Source organism: Acyrthosiphon pisum, chromosome A2, assembly GCF_005508785.2.
Source record: "Acyrthosiphon pisum isolate AL4f chromosome A2, pea_aphid_22Mar2018_4r6ur, whole genome shotgun sequence".
Classification (NCBI taxonomy): Eukaryota; Metazoa; Arthropoda; class Insecta; order Hemiptera; family Aphididae; genus Acyrthosiphon; species Acyrthosiphon pisum.
Window position 1 is genome coordinate 5,514,313 of NC_042495.1, and position 17,437 is coordinate 5,531,749.

Sequence of the window (17,437 nt, forward strand, 5' to 3'; positions counted from 1 at the left end):
CAAGGTGTCCGCGATCTGTAACGTACCTATTTACCCGACCGTACAAAGTGTCCGCGTTCTGCAATGTACCTTTTTACTCGACCGTACAAAGTGTCCGCGTTTCGCACTTTTAATGCTCGACCGTACAAAGTGACCTAGAACCGGTTTTAATACCTAGCACCTCATAGATAATAGATTCTTCTATTATCTATGTACCGACCTGCCACTAATGTGATTAAAGAAAATTGGTAATATGGATTTAAATTTTAAATTTATCCTGGTATCCAATATTGGCAATTTAATAAATTTTAAATTGTAATTCTTGCAAACATTGGTGACAAAATTAATTATTTAAAGTGATCTTGTATATAAATTGTCCAACCAGTTATCACCCTCCACATCACAAATGTATATACATTATTATTAATCTATTAATAAAATCTATTAAACCATTTAATAAAAAGTATATTATTATTTACTATATAGTAGTATAAATATTTTAAACCATTTAATAAAATATACAATATTAGATAATACTTTGTTTATCCAAAAATATAAGTATTAAAAACTGATATCTTATAAATTTAATAATAGTAAGTACCTACCTATAATATAGGTATTACTATTACAGAATACAGATTTACATTTACGGTTTTTTTAAACTTTTGAATGTACCTATACATTTACTTTATTAAATCAGCTCTAAAACTTACTACTTATTAGATAGTAGATACCTACTAATCATAATTATTCTTCTTATTATTATTATTCTATTGGACTTAATTTGAGTTTATAATAAAAATTGAATGGTAGATACGAATTTATATTATATTTTTTATTTTAAAAATAACTTAAGTTTTATATGGTAATAGTAGGTTTTAGGTACCATATCATCGAATAATATAATATAAATGGTTGACGCTAATCACTAAATCATCACATTGGATTAAAAATTAAAATTACATTTTTAATAAGTTATGATATCCTATAATATCATATAAATTAAATACTAAAAAAAAGCGGGTAGATGGATGTCGCTCATCTGTACAGTATGTTACAAGTGGGTCAATGTATAATGGATTGTAGTAAACTTGAATTCAATGATATAATATCCTTATATAATAAAAACGATTCTGAACGGAGACGGTTTGTCAGTTTAGATATTTTATATTGTTATTATTTATTATATCCTGTAAGTTGAATTAATATTATAAAATTATTATTTTTTATTCGTTGCTATGATGACTAACAATAAAGCATTAGAAATTAAAATCCCATTTTAGCGGTTTTTCGTAATTTGTAGTTTTTCCTGAGCACGGTTATCTACACGGATAATCGTGTTCCTGTAGCATTAAATAACTATTGAGAAAATCGAAAAATGACCTCTTTAAAGTACCATCTTGATCTAATTTGCTAAAAGATAAGGAACTGTATGTTGAAATCGAAGTACTCCTTCTGGTAGAAATTTTGTATACAGGATAAAAAAAAATAAAAAATAAGCACCATTGTAAAACCACTAGCATCCTTCGCTCCGCTCAGAATCTAAAAGTTTAAAATATGATTAAGTACCTGTAGCTAACTAAATGTTATCTCAGCCTTAACAAAAAAATAGAATTAGAATTATAACATTTTTTCGTTAAATATTAACAAAATAGTAAATACCTTTAAAAGATCATATTATAATAACTAATAACTAAGAAGTAGGTAATAACTGTAGTCAATCGCATGATTACATTGCCATCTACCATCTAACATATTTACATTGAAGATAAATAAATATCGATGAATAAAATGTATAAATAATGTATCAATAAATTCACAGAGTACCTATATTTAGTGAATAAATATATACGCACGTTCTAAATATTTAGAAAAAAAGGTTTTCGATATTGTTAATAATGTATTTATTATTTTAATAAAATATTACGATTTGTAAAAACGTCAATTAAAAAGGTACTATTAATTTAACAAATGTAACAAGAAAATTAAGAAACTAGATGTTTCTAAAAACTAGATGTTTCTAGAAACTAAATGTTTTTAATGTTAAACTTATCATTCAAATAAATATTTTAAATACAAAAAGGTTATAAATTAGGTAAATATTTTTTTAGTCTTAAAATATTCGTGTCAATATTGTTCGATTTATTTAGGTAGCTAATTGAAAAGGCTAAAAATACAACGGATAAAGGTTTTATAGACTATACAGTGTATATAGGTACCTATAGTAAATAGTAATTCGTTAGTTGGACAGTGAGTGCTATTAATATAATTATGCAGTACTTTTTCACAGTCTTCATTTTAAGTATAAGAACATTAAACCTTCAAAGTTAATTAAAAGAATCAAGGTGAGGCAGTGGCGTAGCCAGGGGGGGCTGAGGGGGCTGCAGCCCCCCCGCCCGAAATGTTAAAAAAATAAAAAAATTATAGTCGCTCAAAAAGTCTTAAATTGTATTTAAAATATTTAAAAATGTACTACCTATACAGTGGCGTGTCTAGGAATTTTAAAAGGGAGGGGGGGCATTTTTTTTTTAAAAATAAACAAAATAAATAGCGGATAAGTGGAAGTCGCTCTGCTGTACAGTAGGCTACAATTGGTTGACTGTAAATTGAAATTCAATGATATATTTCTGATATATAATCCATGTGTGCAAAAAACGGTTCTGAGCAGAGACAGTTTGGCAGCCTAGGATACTGTATATTATATTTATATTGTTGTTATTGATATATATATATATGTACATTTTTAACTACTAAATCATTTTAGAAGCTAATGGTTTTACAATGGTTTTTATTTTTTTTTTTATCCTGGATACAAATTATATATCATTGAATTCAAGTTTGACAAAATCCATTATACATTGAACCACTTGTAACCTACTATACAGCAGAGTGACATCCACGTACCCGCATTTTAAATTTTAAGTTTGATACATTTTGTCAAAATTAAGACTTTAAATATTTATAAAAAAATTGTGCATATGTATTTTTAATATTTTTCAACTGCTATTGTAAAAATATATTAAGGGTCCTGTATTATATTTTCATGCTTTTTGACCAAACAAATAAAAATGTATTGTTATATATTATATAAAAAAAGTACAATATAAGAAAATGTCTACATGAGAAATTGAGTGAATATCCAATGATGTTAAAATTTGAACTTCAAACGCTCATAAAAATTTAATTTGACTTTCCGGTAAACATTTTTTTTTTTGATAAAGGTAGATAAACTTATGAGGAATCTTGTATTAAATTATCAAATCTTAGATAGTCAGATTTAAAAATAAAATGTTTTAAGAATTTCTTACTCAAAATAATTTGCACATTTTCGTGATTTTTTTCGTAATTGGTCAAAATTTGAACTAAATGCTTATAAAAAAAAAATTGTGACTGTATTTATATATTTTTCAACTGCTATTGTAAGAATATATTAAGAGCCTCGTATTAAATTTCAAGCTTGTTGACTCAATGAATAAAATTAATAATTAATAAAAAAATGAATGACTCTAAACATCTGTAATAACTAATAAGTGGTTTTCTGTAAGTCGGCAAAAAAAGACAATAGGGGGGATATAACTCCTAACCCTCCCCCCCCCCCTGAGCACGCCACTGTACTTATAAGTATTAACACTTTTCAGCTATCTATCTGTTCTAGTATGTGTTTAATGTGTAGAAGTGTAAAAGTTTAATCAGACCCCCTCCCCCGAAAAAAATCCTGGCTACGCCACTGAGGTGAGGGGTAACTACTGACTATACCCCCATAGATAAATCTGAACTCATAAGAGTGTTTAATATATTAAAGAAAACTCCAGGCCTTAAAGATGGAAAAACAGTTAATCCTACCACAATCTATCGTTACTAGCGGTATTATAGTTATTAGTTAACGAATAGCTGATGTAGAGGTGTAAGTGTGTTACACGTAGGTGATTTAGAATCGGATAGTTCAATAGATTTCTTTGATTGGGTATTACTATATTATTCGAATATATTATTCTTTGTTCTTTGTTCTTTTTTCAACAAGAACTTTCTTGTATGCGTTGGCGTAACTAGGTGTGAATTGAAAGACTTAAGTCTTATAGAAATAAGGCACCTACGACCTACCTAGGTTATGTTAAAAATTATATATCATTAATTATTTATAAGTTTCATGAAGCAAAATATTAATCTCAGCTCAAATTGTTTTCAATTATTTGTACACTAATTATTTTTTAATATAATCTATATATCTTTTAAAATATATATGGGGTTCTATTAAATTTATATTATTATAATATTACTAACTTACCACGTGCACTTCGTTCTCCGTCGTCTCAATATGATTAAAACCTTTTTCAATTCATTACCTATTTAGTATTCGGTGTAATGGCCAATGGCGTTCAAAACATAAAATGTCCAGCGGCCATCTTGAATCTCAAAATACTTGTGCAAGAACCACTTTAAAATGCGAGTTTTGGAAAATGCTTTCTAAGTGCACACTTACATGGTGGTACGAAGGTACCAAAAAAATTACAAACCTCAACATCAAGCTATCACTGTTTAGACTCTACTTTGATCAGTCAGTGAGTCAGTCTAGTTTTGAACACGTTTGATTATATTATAATTTATGGCCATCCCGCAAGACGTTGCTGTGAGACTGGCTTGTGATTATGCGAGCGGTATATTATTAGGTAGGCAATAACCACCTGCGGGTTAGGTTAACTCTTCTAAGTTTCAAAATTATACCAAGTTTGTCATTTTTACTTAATCCAACTTACAAACAACCTCCCATTCCTTATTTGTACTATTACAAACGTCAAACATTTTTTTTTTATTTTTAATAATAAGCCAAAACGATACAGCCGTTCTCAAGTGCTGCGATTACCTAACAACCAAAAATATATTAATATTTAATTTTTATTTATGTAGATAGATGATATAGATTATTCTTACATTTTATTATTTTGTCATTTGTTCTAAAACGTATTATACATTAAAACCTTCCCCGTGACTCAGCCAATTCATTAGTTAAAACTGTTTATTATAAATATAGTAGGTACCTATATGAATGGCAATTTGTTAAACCTTAAAAGGGATCCATGTACATTTTAAACTACTTTTCAGGAGAAACAAAAAACAGTTTTCCTTTATTCATATTTGCGTAACTGGTAAATACCTAGGCACCTTTTAACAAACTATGAAATATCTCATAATAATTTTGCACAGACAAGATATATGATACGAAATAGGTACTTTTTAGCACAAAACGATGTGTTTACATAAGAGCATGAATAATATACAACAAAATTATTTTTGTCAAAAATGTAACTTTGGTCTCTTTTAACAAATTGCCATTCATATATATTTGTTATTAGTTTATAATTTCCCATTGCGTAGGCATTCGAAAACATCGCTCTACTTTTTTAAAGTCGCCGTAAAAATATTGTCACCCCCGACATAAGCCCTCCTGAACCACTCTTTAAATACGGCCCTGAGTTTTTAAGTTAATCCATTTCAAACAAACAAAAAAACAATTTTGACTTTTTTAACATCAGTAGGTAGGTATAGAAGTATAGATTAAAACATTTCATACGAGCAGCATATTTCAGATGTTATAATATACTGGTTTGATATATTTTATTTATCTTTTATTTCAAAAAATGTCCATGATAAACTAATATCAATAGTATTTGGAAAGTTAATATTATACATACATAATAATAATATAATATACCCGTTATCGAAATAATAATACGCGATGTCGGCTCGTCGGTTGTTGGTTTATGACCGTCGGCTTTTCGTTTATCGATTTATCAGCCGTCGGCTCACCGTCCCTAAATCACCAATAATTTATCATTGAATTCAAATTAATCATATACATTCCTGTGACTGTTGAGTGACCTCGACCAGCGAAGCGATTTCCGCCGGTTTTCTTTTTATTATTATTTGAGCAACAAATATACAGCTTGATAGACAAAAGTGTACGGCAGGTTAGATTAGCCATCAGGAAATACATAGGTAGTATGCCCACTGACAAGTCGCCCAGAGCCGTATTTAGAAATTCTCCACCCAGGGGCGAAAAACAAATTGATTAGTTTCAAAAAACGAATTTTATAATAATATGAACTCTCATGTAAAAAAATTGTGAATTTAAATATTTAAATTTTCTTTTTGGACTGTGACTAGGAAAATGTTTTAACTATATCATCATAATAAAAATTACGGTGAAGGTTAGACCAATTTCAACGTTTAATACGGCTATGGCATCTATGCTAAATGCTTATGCTATAAATTATAGGTACCTATGGTACTTATCAAATTACAACACATAATAATATAATGTTAACTGTAGGAAATAAGTCTGTGAAGTTATGAGATAGAGGATTAATACAATAAAATGTTGTAGCTGTAAGAAAATATTAATACCCAAAAATTAACACATCCATTAAATAAATACATTACTAAAGTAGGTAGTGACTAACTGACTTCTTACTAAAAGACAATGTATACAGTATACTGATCGAATCCGTTTTTCTTAACGAACACAAAATGTAATTCATAAATTGTAAATTTTGATTTTTAAAACTGACGTTAGAAGACGAAAATATATATTAAAGAAGTTATACTTTATGGCTTATAGTCTATAGATGTAAACAAGATTCAAACGCTATGAATATTTTTTTTATGAAAATTACTAGCAAATTTTATAATTAAATAAAAATGTATTTAAAACTTTTAAAGCACTATTTTTATATTGTTTTTTTGTTTGTAGACCTTGCCAATGAACTATGGAGTCTGCGCGCATATATTCTCAAAGGTCAAAACTACCTACTGCTGTACAGGCGACTTTCCCAGTTTTTCAAAATGTATAATCGCCTACTTTATTTTTTTTATTTTGTTAATGTGAAGGTTTATCTTTTTGTTCAAATTTATAATATTAACTAACCATCACAATTTCAGAATTAGGTCAGTAGAGCGAGACGATAGTGTTCAACAGACACGCCCGTGATCTCTGCAGTATCATAATTCATGAATGATGATTAGGATTGTACGTCTACCCGCACCCAAAATTCTTGAATTCATCAAACTCCAAGTTAACACAAAGTTCTTCATTCTCTTTTACTGTTAATTCTTGAGTACGGTGTAGTAGTTGTAACAGACGAAAGACCAATATGAATAATATAACTGGGGCATGTACAAAATTGGTTTTCTCCTTTTTATTAATTATATATTTATTTTGTATTAGTAGGCCACCTAATTATTTACTTATTATTACTTGGTTTTCTTTTTGAGTACTTCACATTTACCTTAGTCTAAGACACATATATGTGTGTGCATGTGAGTTTATTCTATATATTCTGAGTGTGTAAGCTGTGATAGTTGTGAGAGAAGTAATGACAAGGTGAACTCGAACCTAGGACCCAAAAGTAAGTCTCAACTCTCAAGCAATAGGTGAGTTGTAAGTACACCAGAATATTAACAAACCATGTATTATGTATGATGTATTCAGACGTATATTTATCATAACAAAATATATTTGAAATGTTCATATATAAAAAAAATAGTTCAAGTATAATATTTTTTATTTCCAATTATGTACATGTATAAAAGATAACTTAGTTCAGATTTTATTTTAAAATATTTAGTATAAAATTAAAATAAATATATTATTTTATCAATAAAATCTAGTCTATATACATGAAAATTTTACATAACTGATTCCATTTGTTAAAACTATTGTATTATTTTAAATAATATGGGTTTTGATTTTTTAGTAACAACCAAAACATAGGTTATTTACATAAAATCTACAAGTGTTTATTTTTTTTATTTAAACAAGTGATCAAATAAAAAAACTAATTCACTAAACATATTTCCAAAATTATTAAAAAAAAAACGACATTTCCATTATTTGTTAAAATACATTTTTAGCAATGATAAAGTTTAAAAATTAAACCAAATCAAAGTTAAGAAATGAAAATAAAAAAATCTTATAATTAGCCTTAATTTTGTAATTATACATTTTTAATATCCCATAAGAATAATATAAACTTTTTATTTGGTAAAATATATATCTTAATAGATATAATGTATTGTTTTCAATAACGAAACATTTTTTTTGCTCTCTTCAATTTGAATCAGTCATACATGAAAGATTTTAAAAATCTTAATATGTCATACCGTATATACAAATAAAATATAACAATGTATATTTAAAATTTAGTTATTCAATATTGTTAAAATAGCTGAAAAAATTTTGTATTAACTTAAGCATCAATAGCATTCTATAATGTATACTATTTATCCATTTCCAAAGCAGCAAACTGTTCTTCGTCCATTTCGGTCACCATTAAATTACCATCGGGTAATTGCAACACAACTCTGCGTGGACCACCTATTTAAAAAAAAATAATTTTAAGTCAAATAAATTAATTTCTAAACACAAAAAAAAACATACCTCCAGGATTTGGCTCTCCAGCATCAACAATTTGTGCAACTAATTGATCTGGATCTTCTTGCATAACTTGAGGTTCTTGTGCAAAATTTTCATTTGTTTGTATAACAACTTGGCCTCCCTGTTCTGTTGCTGATACAGGTACATATTGACCAGTTTCATTATCTTTCATATACATATTTCCAGCATCATCAGTTACCAAGTTTCCCAAGTCAAGCTAAAATAAATAATTGTGGAATAAATAAATTATTATAGTATAAAACATGAGGTATGTATTCAATATAAGACACCAATAACATTGTTTTCATCATCAGTACCAAATTATTGACTTTCACAATGGTATTTTTTATTTGTACATACCTGATGAGGCATTAATTGACCAACGGTGTTGCCAAAATCATCTAATGCTATCATCCCTTCTTGATTATGGTTGGTTTGCATTATACTAGCATTATCATCAGCAAGGTATACACACTGTTGCCCATCGCCTTCATTACCAGCTAATAAAACTGTACCTCCACTAGCAGCTAACTGTGCAGCGGAAACCTAAAAAACAGTATTTGAAAATTTCAGAAAATTATGTTTTATTATAAACTCATAAGTATGAATTTAAATCTATCTAATATTTTTACCTGATAGAGCATGCCATCGTCGCCTGTTAAAGTAATCATACTATCAGTATCATCAGCAGATAATATCAAACGACCAGATTCATCTGTCAGTATAGCCTGCTGTCCTGGGAAAGGTTGAGTAATTTGTTGTTCATGATGTTGTTGTTGATGTTGATGTTGATGTTGTTGTATTGGTTGTTGTTGTTTCTGTTGTATTTTTCGAGCTGGAACGTTTAGAGAACTATGGGATTTTGAAATTCCAGAGCTCACATGCAGCGATTTATTACTAAAATAAAAAGATTTCAATATATATTTGATTATACCTACCAATTTAACTAACAGACTATATTCATAAATACATTTAAACAAACCTGTTATTATTAGGTCTTGAATTAGTTTTTTTCATGCGTAAGCCAGAGTTTGAAGCAGCTGGAATGTCTTTATAATTAACAAAACTTTGTCTGGCTTGATGATGTTGCATCTGAGGTGTACGATTTATATTCACTTTTTCTGGCTCAACATAAGACATCATAGGATTTTGATTTCCTAAATGTCCAGTTCCAGGTTCCAACTAAAAAAAATATTAATTTATTCTTTAATTCAATTTTTTTTTTTTCAAATACATACTTTAATTATTGTTGGTAATGAAGAATTGTCATGTTGTCTACCCATTAAAGATGATTCATCAATAGTTATCATTGTTTTAGGACTTGATGGTGGAGTAGGCTCTGGCGTTTTTTCGCCTTCAGCTTTCATTAATCTTTTTCCAGTTGTTGGACAAAGTGTTAATGGTCTATTTGGACTATTAGGTGGAATTGAAACGTCTGAAATGATTAATAAAATATATATTTTGACTGTAAGTGTCATGACAAACTTTTGATGACAAACGTCATGAGTATGCTTTACATAAAAGCCGATTCTCTATTGCGGCTAATAACCGCTGCTGTCGTGACCAAAATGTTGCGTTTTCTAAAACTATTATTTACTAAAAAATAATGTAAGAACAATAACTATAATTTCTGAACCAAGATGTAAGTCATCAAAAATCTGTCAAAATGATATGAAAAACTTGTTTCAAACGAAAATCTAAAAATTAAGAACCTTCTGATGGGAAATGGTCCGACAGGCCGCCGTCATCAGTGTCGGATGCCGTGTCTTCCCAAAATTCTAACTGCTCTAGGGTGTTATAAGCGAAAGCACCTGGAAAATATTGGCCATGAACAGCAGCGATTAATTTCGCATAAACTTATAATTTGAGACACCCACTATTTACAATAGCTTTTGTTTTTATAAAATATGAATGACTGTTATCTAAATTAAATGAATAATAATTAATATTTATAATGTTTAATAATAATTAACATATGAACAATACATCTTGTTAAAAATTTAAATATTAAAATATAATTAATTCAAATAATTTAAACTAAAGTTTAGTGTAATCAAATATAAATAAATATATACAACATAGGTATCGTGCACTATTTAAAATATGGCCATAGATACCGGCGTTACACATGTTTATGGACAAAAAAAATCATAGCTGTATTTTCGACAGATCTGTAACCTTAATCACAATCTTAAAAGAATTATTTTGAGAAACATCATCTTATTCTCAACTTTAATAATAAAGAATCATGTGGTTAGTTATAATAATAATTTTCCTTGGTAGCTATGAAATTAAATAATATAAAATATCAAAAATTCAAAAATTATAGTACATTATTATACAAAATTTTGAATACACAAATAAAAACAAAAGCAGTTACTTTTAATGTCGTTTTTTTTTAGGTAACCAAATCAGTAAATATAAATAATAACCATTTTATTTATAGGAAAATAATTGTGTTAAAACAATAATTACCTTGTTGAACTGCTCTGTTATTTAAAGTACGTCTAGGAACAAATGTCATATTACTATGATGAGGTTTCATCCCTGGAGAACCTTGGTGTTTCTAGAAAAAAAATAAGCATTAAAATATAAATATTTATGAAATCATATTTAACAGGTAAAATGATAAATTTGCAATTTATACCTGCAGCAAAGATTTTTCATACTCTGGATTAGCAGCAGCAACTTTGTGTAAAAATGGTCTAGGCTTTACAGCAGCTTGGATTTTTGTGGGTGGAACAAATGGTCTAAGAAACGTACAATATAATTTATAAATTTACATAATTTTTTATAATAAATAATAATAATAATTTACATACTTCTTAGCATAGGATTTCATTAAAGGAGATGATTGGTGTACAGTTTCTCTTGCTTTGGATAGGTCAAGGGTTTTCTTTGGAGGCTGCAAAAGTTGAGCTCCGTCAGCATAAACCACTTTCCCTTTTTTTGGATCATCCCTATTCTTCATCATCATCATCATAGTCTGAGTCTTATCACTTAAGTTTAATCTAGTATATCCTTCATTGTTAGAATATATATATATACCAGATAGTGGAACTTGATTAGTTTCTAATTTCACAAAACCCTTAGATGCTGCTAAAGTTACCTAAAATGAAAAGAATAATATAACATTTAAAACAATTGAAAATAAAACTTACAGTATTAAAAAATACATTACTTGAGTTAAATGTGGTGAAATTTGTAATAAGCCCATTTCAGAATTTCTATGAAAATTGTTGAAATGAGCCAGATGAGTTTTAATTTTTTTAACCCGTTCTTCTCGTTTTAACACAGGAAATGCTGAAGGTCTTGTGATATTTCTTGAAACATTATACTTTATGCGTTCCTCCATTGTCAGTTGACCTTTAAATAAATAAAATTAGTATGTTATTTATTTATAAGTAATAAATATCAGAATTGATAACTCTCAAAGATCTAAGATAGTATAGTTTTCTTTAGAGTAACCATTGTTTTTCTAAACGTAAATTGTATTAGAGAAATTCTTATTTTAAAAAAAGCTATAGGGGTAAATTATATTAACTATTTAAATAATGTTCTTCTCCTTATCTTGTCCAGGCTTGTATAAATGCTTATCACATTCATTTTTTGCTCCATTGATTATGCTAAGCATTGCATTAATTATATCTTCGGGTAAACATGTCACTAAGTTTAGGGGGCATTGTATTATATGTGGTTTTATTTGATTAATTCTGCAGACCCTGTCACTCCCCCCCCCCCCCAATTTACCTCACTTGAATAGTTTCCTTTTCATTTCTGATTTACAAAAAATGCACGGTAACAGCATAAGTAATATAAACATAGATGTGAGTAGGGCACTAAAGATACTAGGTATGCTACCCATTTCACGTCGGGTATGTGAATATGAATTTTTCGCCTTTTTCATTTATAAAAGTCACAAAACGATGGCATAGCATACCTATTATATGTAGAGCCTTAATGGGACATGCTATGCATTCAAGTATGATCAAAGAGTATATAAGTTAGTAAAGTGGTTACATGTATTTAAGGTGTGGTATTACCATTGTGATAAGTGATAACAATATTTTTTGAAATTGAACAAAAATACAAACCTTTGTATACCATTTAAGTTTGTTAGTTAGTAAAAATAACTTAAAAAATCACAAATTAGAAAGTAATAACAATAGTAAAAATAAATGATATTGAATTGAATAATTTAACAGTCAATGGATATTATGATTGGAAGAAAATGAATACACCAATTATATAAATAAACTGTAAATTACTAATTAATTAGTGACAGAGTTATGATTTTTCATGATAAGTAAATTGATATATTTAAATAAAAAAATTAATTAAAATTATAAGTTATACAAAAATGTATTATATGGTCTACATGTAATAAATATCAATGAATGAAACTTACTTCTAGAAATAATTTTTCCATAATTTGTGATAGGTTCTTCATTTTCACTAATTGACGCATTCGATTTATGCAATGATGGATCATCCCAATCTTCATCCTCAGAATCTGGATGAAAATATTTTTTCTTTAACAGTGGAGTGTCTTCGTCTTCCTCGTCTTCTTCCAACATAACGTAATCACGTTTTAGAATATTTGGTTGAGATGGTTTACTTTCAATAACTTCTTCAGTGGCTTTCATTGTACCACACCAATATTTAACTTGGTCCATTGCTTTTTGTTTACTGCTACGGACTGGTCTCCTTTAAAATGTATATAAAAATAAATTAAAAACAATAAAAAAAAGCTTAGTTATTATTTAAAATCCAGAACCCAAATAAGAATTTTTTTATAAAGTACTAAAAAAAAATAATATAGGTAGGTAGAACTTATCTTTAATAAATCAATACATTTTATGAACGATTATTTTATTTAAAAATTCTTTTAAGTGAAATACTTAAAAGCTTTAAATACTTACATCATAATACTTATATATAATAAAAAATATACTCGTTTTAGCCTCAGAAGGAGGCATGCCAACCAAGTAATCAATTTTATAATAAAAGAGGTTTTATTTTCAAATTAAAATAATACTGTTTCAATAATTTTATATAATAAATAAAATGAAGGTTATAATTATTTTAAATTTTTTACTATTCATTATACATATGCTTAATAACTATATGCATTAATTCCACAATTATTTAAATAATTACTATATAAATGATGGGTGTCACATTTATTAATTTAATAGTACACTAAAGTGAATGGACCATTCATAGACCACTTATCATGTTTAAGAGAGTATTAGCACTATTAATCACTTAAATTTTTAAAACAGTTTATTCGACCAGTCCTAACCAGGTATATAAAATAAAACTTTTAATCTTACCCTGCTACTCCAATTTGTTCAACTTGCGCTTGCGGGGAAACTTTAGGTTTAACAACCCCTATATTTTGGATCTGTTCAATCTTTCGTGGGCGTCCGGGTCCTGCTCTTTTTCCTGGGGTAGAAATGGTACCATTTTTAACTAATGAATCCTCATATTGTTTTATTAGGTGGGAACAAGCAGCCATATTATCTGCTGGCTCCCAAGTATTCTGCTCTGGGGGATAACCTTCCCATTTTAATAAATATTCAAATTGTCTTTTTTTCTGATTAAAACGACGTGCAACAACTCGTTCAACTACAAACTCTTGACCTGAAGGAAATTCTCCACTAGGTTTCATAACTGCTGGTGGCAGTTCATCCAAACTGCCATTCGAAGAACTTGGTAAAGTGTCAAGTTTAATCATCTATAATCAGACATAATTAACAAAACACATATTAAATAAAAATATAATTTACAATATGAAAAAAAATATGCCAAACCTTATCAGGAATAGTTTTAGCTAACTCATCATAAGTATGGATAGTTTTGGCAGCTTCTATCCAACAATTTCTTACACTTTCAGGTAAGACACACCACATTTTATATACCTTCCATGCCTCTTCATTTTCTGCTATAAGATAATGAAAAAGCAATTAAATTTACTTTATAATGAGATGAATGTACGTACCTATTTGTTTAGTTTGAGAGTTTTTCCATAGTAAAAATCCAAGAATCTGCGGTTTGCTATCCTAAAATTAAATATTTTAATTAAAATTAAATGTTATAAATAATAATAAAAATAAAGATGGTTAATATTAATTTTACTACTGAATCATTATTTTGTAATTTTTAAAGATAAAAAATTTAGTTTAAAAACTAATAATACTAATAGATACATTTCTTTAAAAACTATAATTTGTATTAAATTAATATAAAACAATAGTACGAAATAATATAAAGGTTGTTAACAGTAAAACAAGTAAAAAAAAAATGTATATAAATTTTTTTAATATTTTAGATAAGTACCGAGGTATTTTGGTCTCGAAATGCGGATACTTTTTTACATTCTCCATCTTTATGTTCTTGAAATTCTTCTACAAAATGAAATCCTATATGGCATAAACCACATACCAACACATCTACATTGGTAAGCTCTTGTTTGATAGCTATCAATAAACAACAAGAATCAATTAGTATAAATTAAATATTGCTATAATGAAAAATTACCACTTCCATCAGTTTCCGCTTCATCGACTTTTGTAACTAATGCTTCATCTACTTCTGTACTCATTATTGCTGAATATAATTTCACATAGAAACCAAAATGCTATAAAATTTGAAAGAATTTACATTAATAAACAAGTACATCAATACAAATATACTTCAATATAGTTACATTTTAGTATTTAAAAATTGCTTTATTTATTTATATTTTAAAATTAAAATTATCTATAAAATATCAATAATATTAACCTCGGTATAAACATGTATTTAAAATAGATATGTAAAAAAAAATTTTAAGACAATTTTTTACATTTAAAACCTAACTAAGTTTACCAGAATTGCTAAATATCAAGAATCGTGATTTAAACTACATTGTACATAGTTTCCATCAGAAGTTTAGTTAATCACAAAAATATACACAAATCTACACAATTTGTTAACTACTGTAACTACTAATTAGGGATATGTAATGCTTTATTTATAGTAAATAAATAAAATGAGATGTAAAAACACTAAAATATAACAATTTTGTATACAGCCGGATATAATTTGGTAATTCTTAAGTAAACATTTGATTATTGCTATAAATAGCATTTCAAATACATTAACATTATAAATTGTATGAATTTATGAACACAACTAATACGCTATTATAAAATATACAAGGTATTTACACGAGAGTTGTACAAATTGTTTCATATTTCCATATTACCTAGCATAGACGTTATTCGAAAAAGAAGATCCAACAAACATCAATAACAAACAAAGCAATATTATACAAATACCTATGTACCATACTAGATTTCAGAATAAACCATACAAAACACATACAGAATTTAAAATTTAATAGAGCTAAAAACTCAATATTAGTAGTTGAACTCATACTTAATGGTAATCAATTTATCCAAGCAATTGTAGATTGATGATTTATAATTATTTATTAAACAGCATGACATCATGAAGGTAATAGAAAATAACATAAATTTATTTGGGGTATTTTAAATGAAATCCAATCTGCGATTAATTAGTAAACATCGTGAGAATTGGCTAAACACAAAATACAATAGATAGGTAGGGACCGAGAATCTGTTTTGGATGATGATGATTATAATTTATAATTTGCTAAGTATAGAAGATACCGAGATCAAAATCAGACGCATCGAACGAATTTTCTGTGGGACTTATGATTTAAGGAGAGTATATTTTAAAGGAGAGCGTACACCACGTAACAATAAAAACCACAACAGATGGAAAACTATACTAGTGGACGATCCGTTGCCGTTTAAGATTAATTACCTGTTAGAGACAACCGTTTTTCGTTTTCACGTTTCCAACGCGGCGGAGGTCGGGACAGCGGGACTTTAAAGCGTACGGACAAATGGCGCCATATTTTTATAACCGCTCTGGCGGCTAGCGGCTGCGTTGCTGGCTGTAACGAGCAAAACGACGGACGGTGACGGTATTCGAACACAAGTTTTGAAATTCGCGCAAAAACACTGTTATCATGAAAAAGCTCGAAAGCTCGGGGGGAGAAAAAAAAATCAACAAGAACCGAACAACGACAAGTACCAACAAATTTTATAACCTAAATTTAATCGGAAATCGAAGAAATCCGAATAGAGAACGGGCTCGCAGATGAGAGAAAAGCGCGCACTCACGACAAACTCGCACGCACGCACAGACCAACGCAACACACACACACGCACACAATGTCGCGTCCTTTTTTTTTTTTTATATACGTTATTATTTACTTGAAATATTTTCCCGGCCACCACTGAATAGATGCCGCCGCCGCCGCCGCCGATTGACCAACTATCGTAAAACGGTACGCTCTGTGTTTAAGTTGGTGCCTACTTGTTCGTGGCGGGTAGCGCCCGAGAGGGATGATAAAATATTCCTAGAGATCGGCATGAATAAAAAATTTCAGACCGGTGGCGTGAGCGTGCCGATCGAATTTTAATACTTACTTATCTTGTACGGGAAGCAATTTTCGTAGATAAAAAATTATTCAAAATTCTTGTTGATACGAAACCGACGTCAAAATGGAGGACAAGGCGGTTGCGGTCGTTGTACATAGGTAGCGCCCGCGAGCGGAATGTTGTTCGCGCCGTCTGACAAGCCCCCATTGGACGGCCGCGGTCACGTGATCGCTGCATCGATTCCTGGCCGCCGCCATTTCGTAACGAACCCGAACACGCACGCACGCACGTACACACACACTAACGCAAATGTACTGTATGTTGTTATATCGGCGTACACGGTCCCGCGCACCGACGCTCACGCATCACACACGCACACGCACACAATACACATGCGTTACTCCTCCCGCGTCGTTTACCACCCGCCGTTTCGTTTCGCCTTTGTCAATTATTGTCGCGAGGCCCGCGTTTTATATTTTTACAATACAAATTTTTTTTTTTGCGCTCGTACCCACATGCATATTACTGCAGACGACTGCTATGTTCCGATAATGAATACCATTTACCA

The 17,437-nt window shown here is 29.2% G+C and overlaps 2 protein-coding genes across 8 annotated transcripts in view; one reads left to right on the forward strand and one right to left on the reverse strand.

Annotated features, from left to right (window-relative positions):
* Positions 1–4,419, forward strand: part of LOC100570194 (peroxisomal membrane protein PEX16-like) — an 11,019-nt gene extending 6,600 nt beyond the window's left edge. The window contains exon 5 of the mRNA XM_029490994.1: positions 4,331–4,419. Coding sequence (XP_029346854.1) covers positions 4,331–4,419 — 89 coding nt within the window. The remainder of the gene's footprint in view (positions 1–4,330) is intronic.
* Positions 4,420–7,520: 3,101 nt separating this feature from the next.
* LOC100162313 lies at positions 7,521–17,070 on the reverse strand. 7 transcript variants are annotated; one of them, XM_016807425.2, is made up of 19 exons: positions 16,918–17,041; positions 16,702–16,847; positions 14,954–15,053; positions 14,753–14,892; positions 14,415–14,475; positions 14,227–14,357; positions 13,747–14,150; positions 12,819–13,117; positions 11,592–11,776; positions 11,233–11,519; positions 11,058–11,160; positions 10,886–10,976; positions 10,123–10,221; positions 9,649–9,845; positions 9,393–9,592; positions 9,043–9,307; positions 8,771–8,956; positions 8,414–8,627; positions 7,521–8,350 (listed from the first exon to the last, which is right to left on the reverse strand). In XM_016807425.2, the coding sequence occupies exons 3-19, from the start codon at positions 15,015–15,017 to the stop codon at positions 8,253–8,255; spliced, it is 3,024 nt and encodes a 1,007-aa protein (XP_016662914.1). In that variant the 5' UTR covers positions 15,018–15,053; positions 16,702–16,847; positions 16,918–17,041; the 3' UTR covers positions 7,521–8,252. The 7 variants fall into 7 exon arrangements, with proteins under 7 accessions (XP_016662914.1, XP_029346793.1, XP_008186699.1 ...); XM_029490933.1 differs by having other exon boundaries at positions 14,227–14,354; positions 16,918–17,040; XM_008188477.3 differs by lacking the exon at positions 16,702–16,847 and having other exon boundaries at positions 16,918–17,070.
* Between the last annotated feature and the right edge of the window lie 367 nt (positions 17,071–17,437).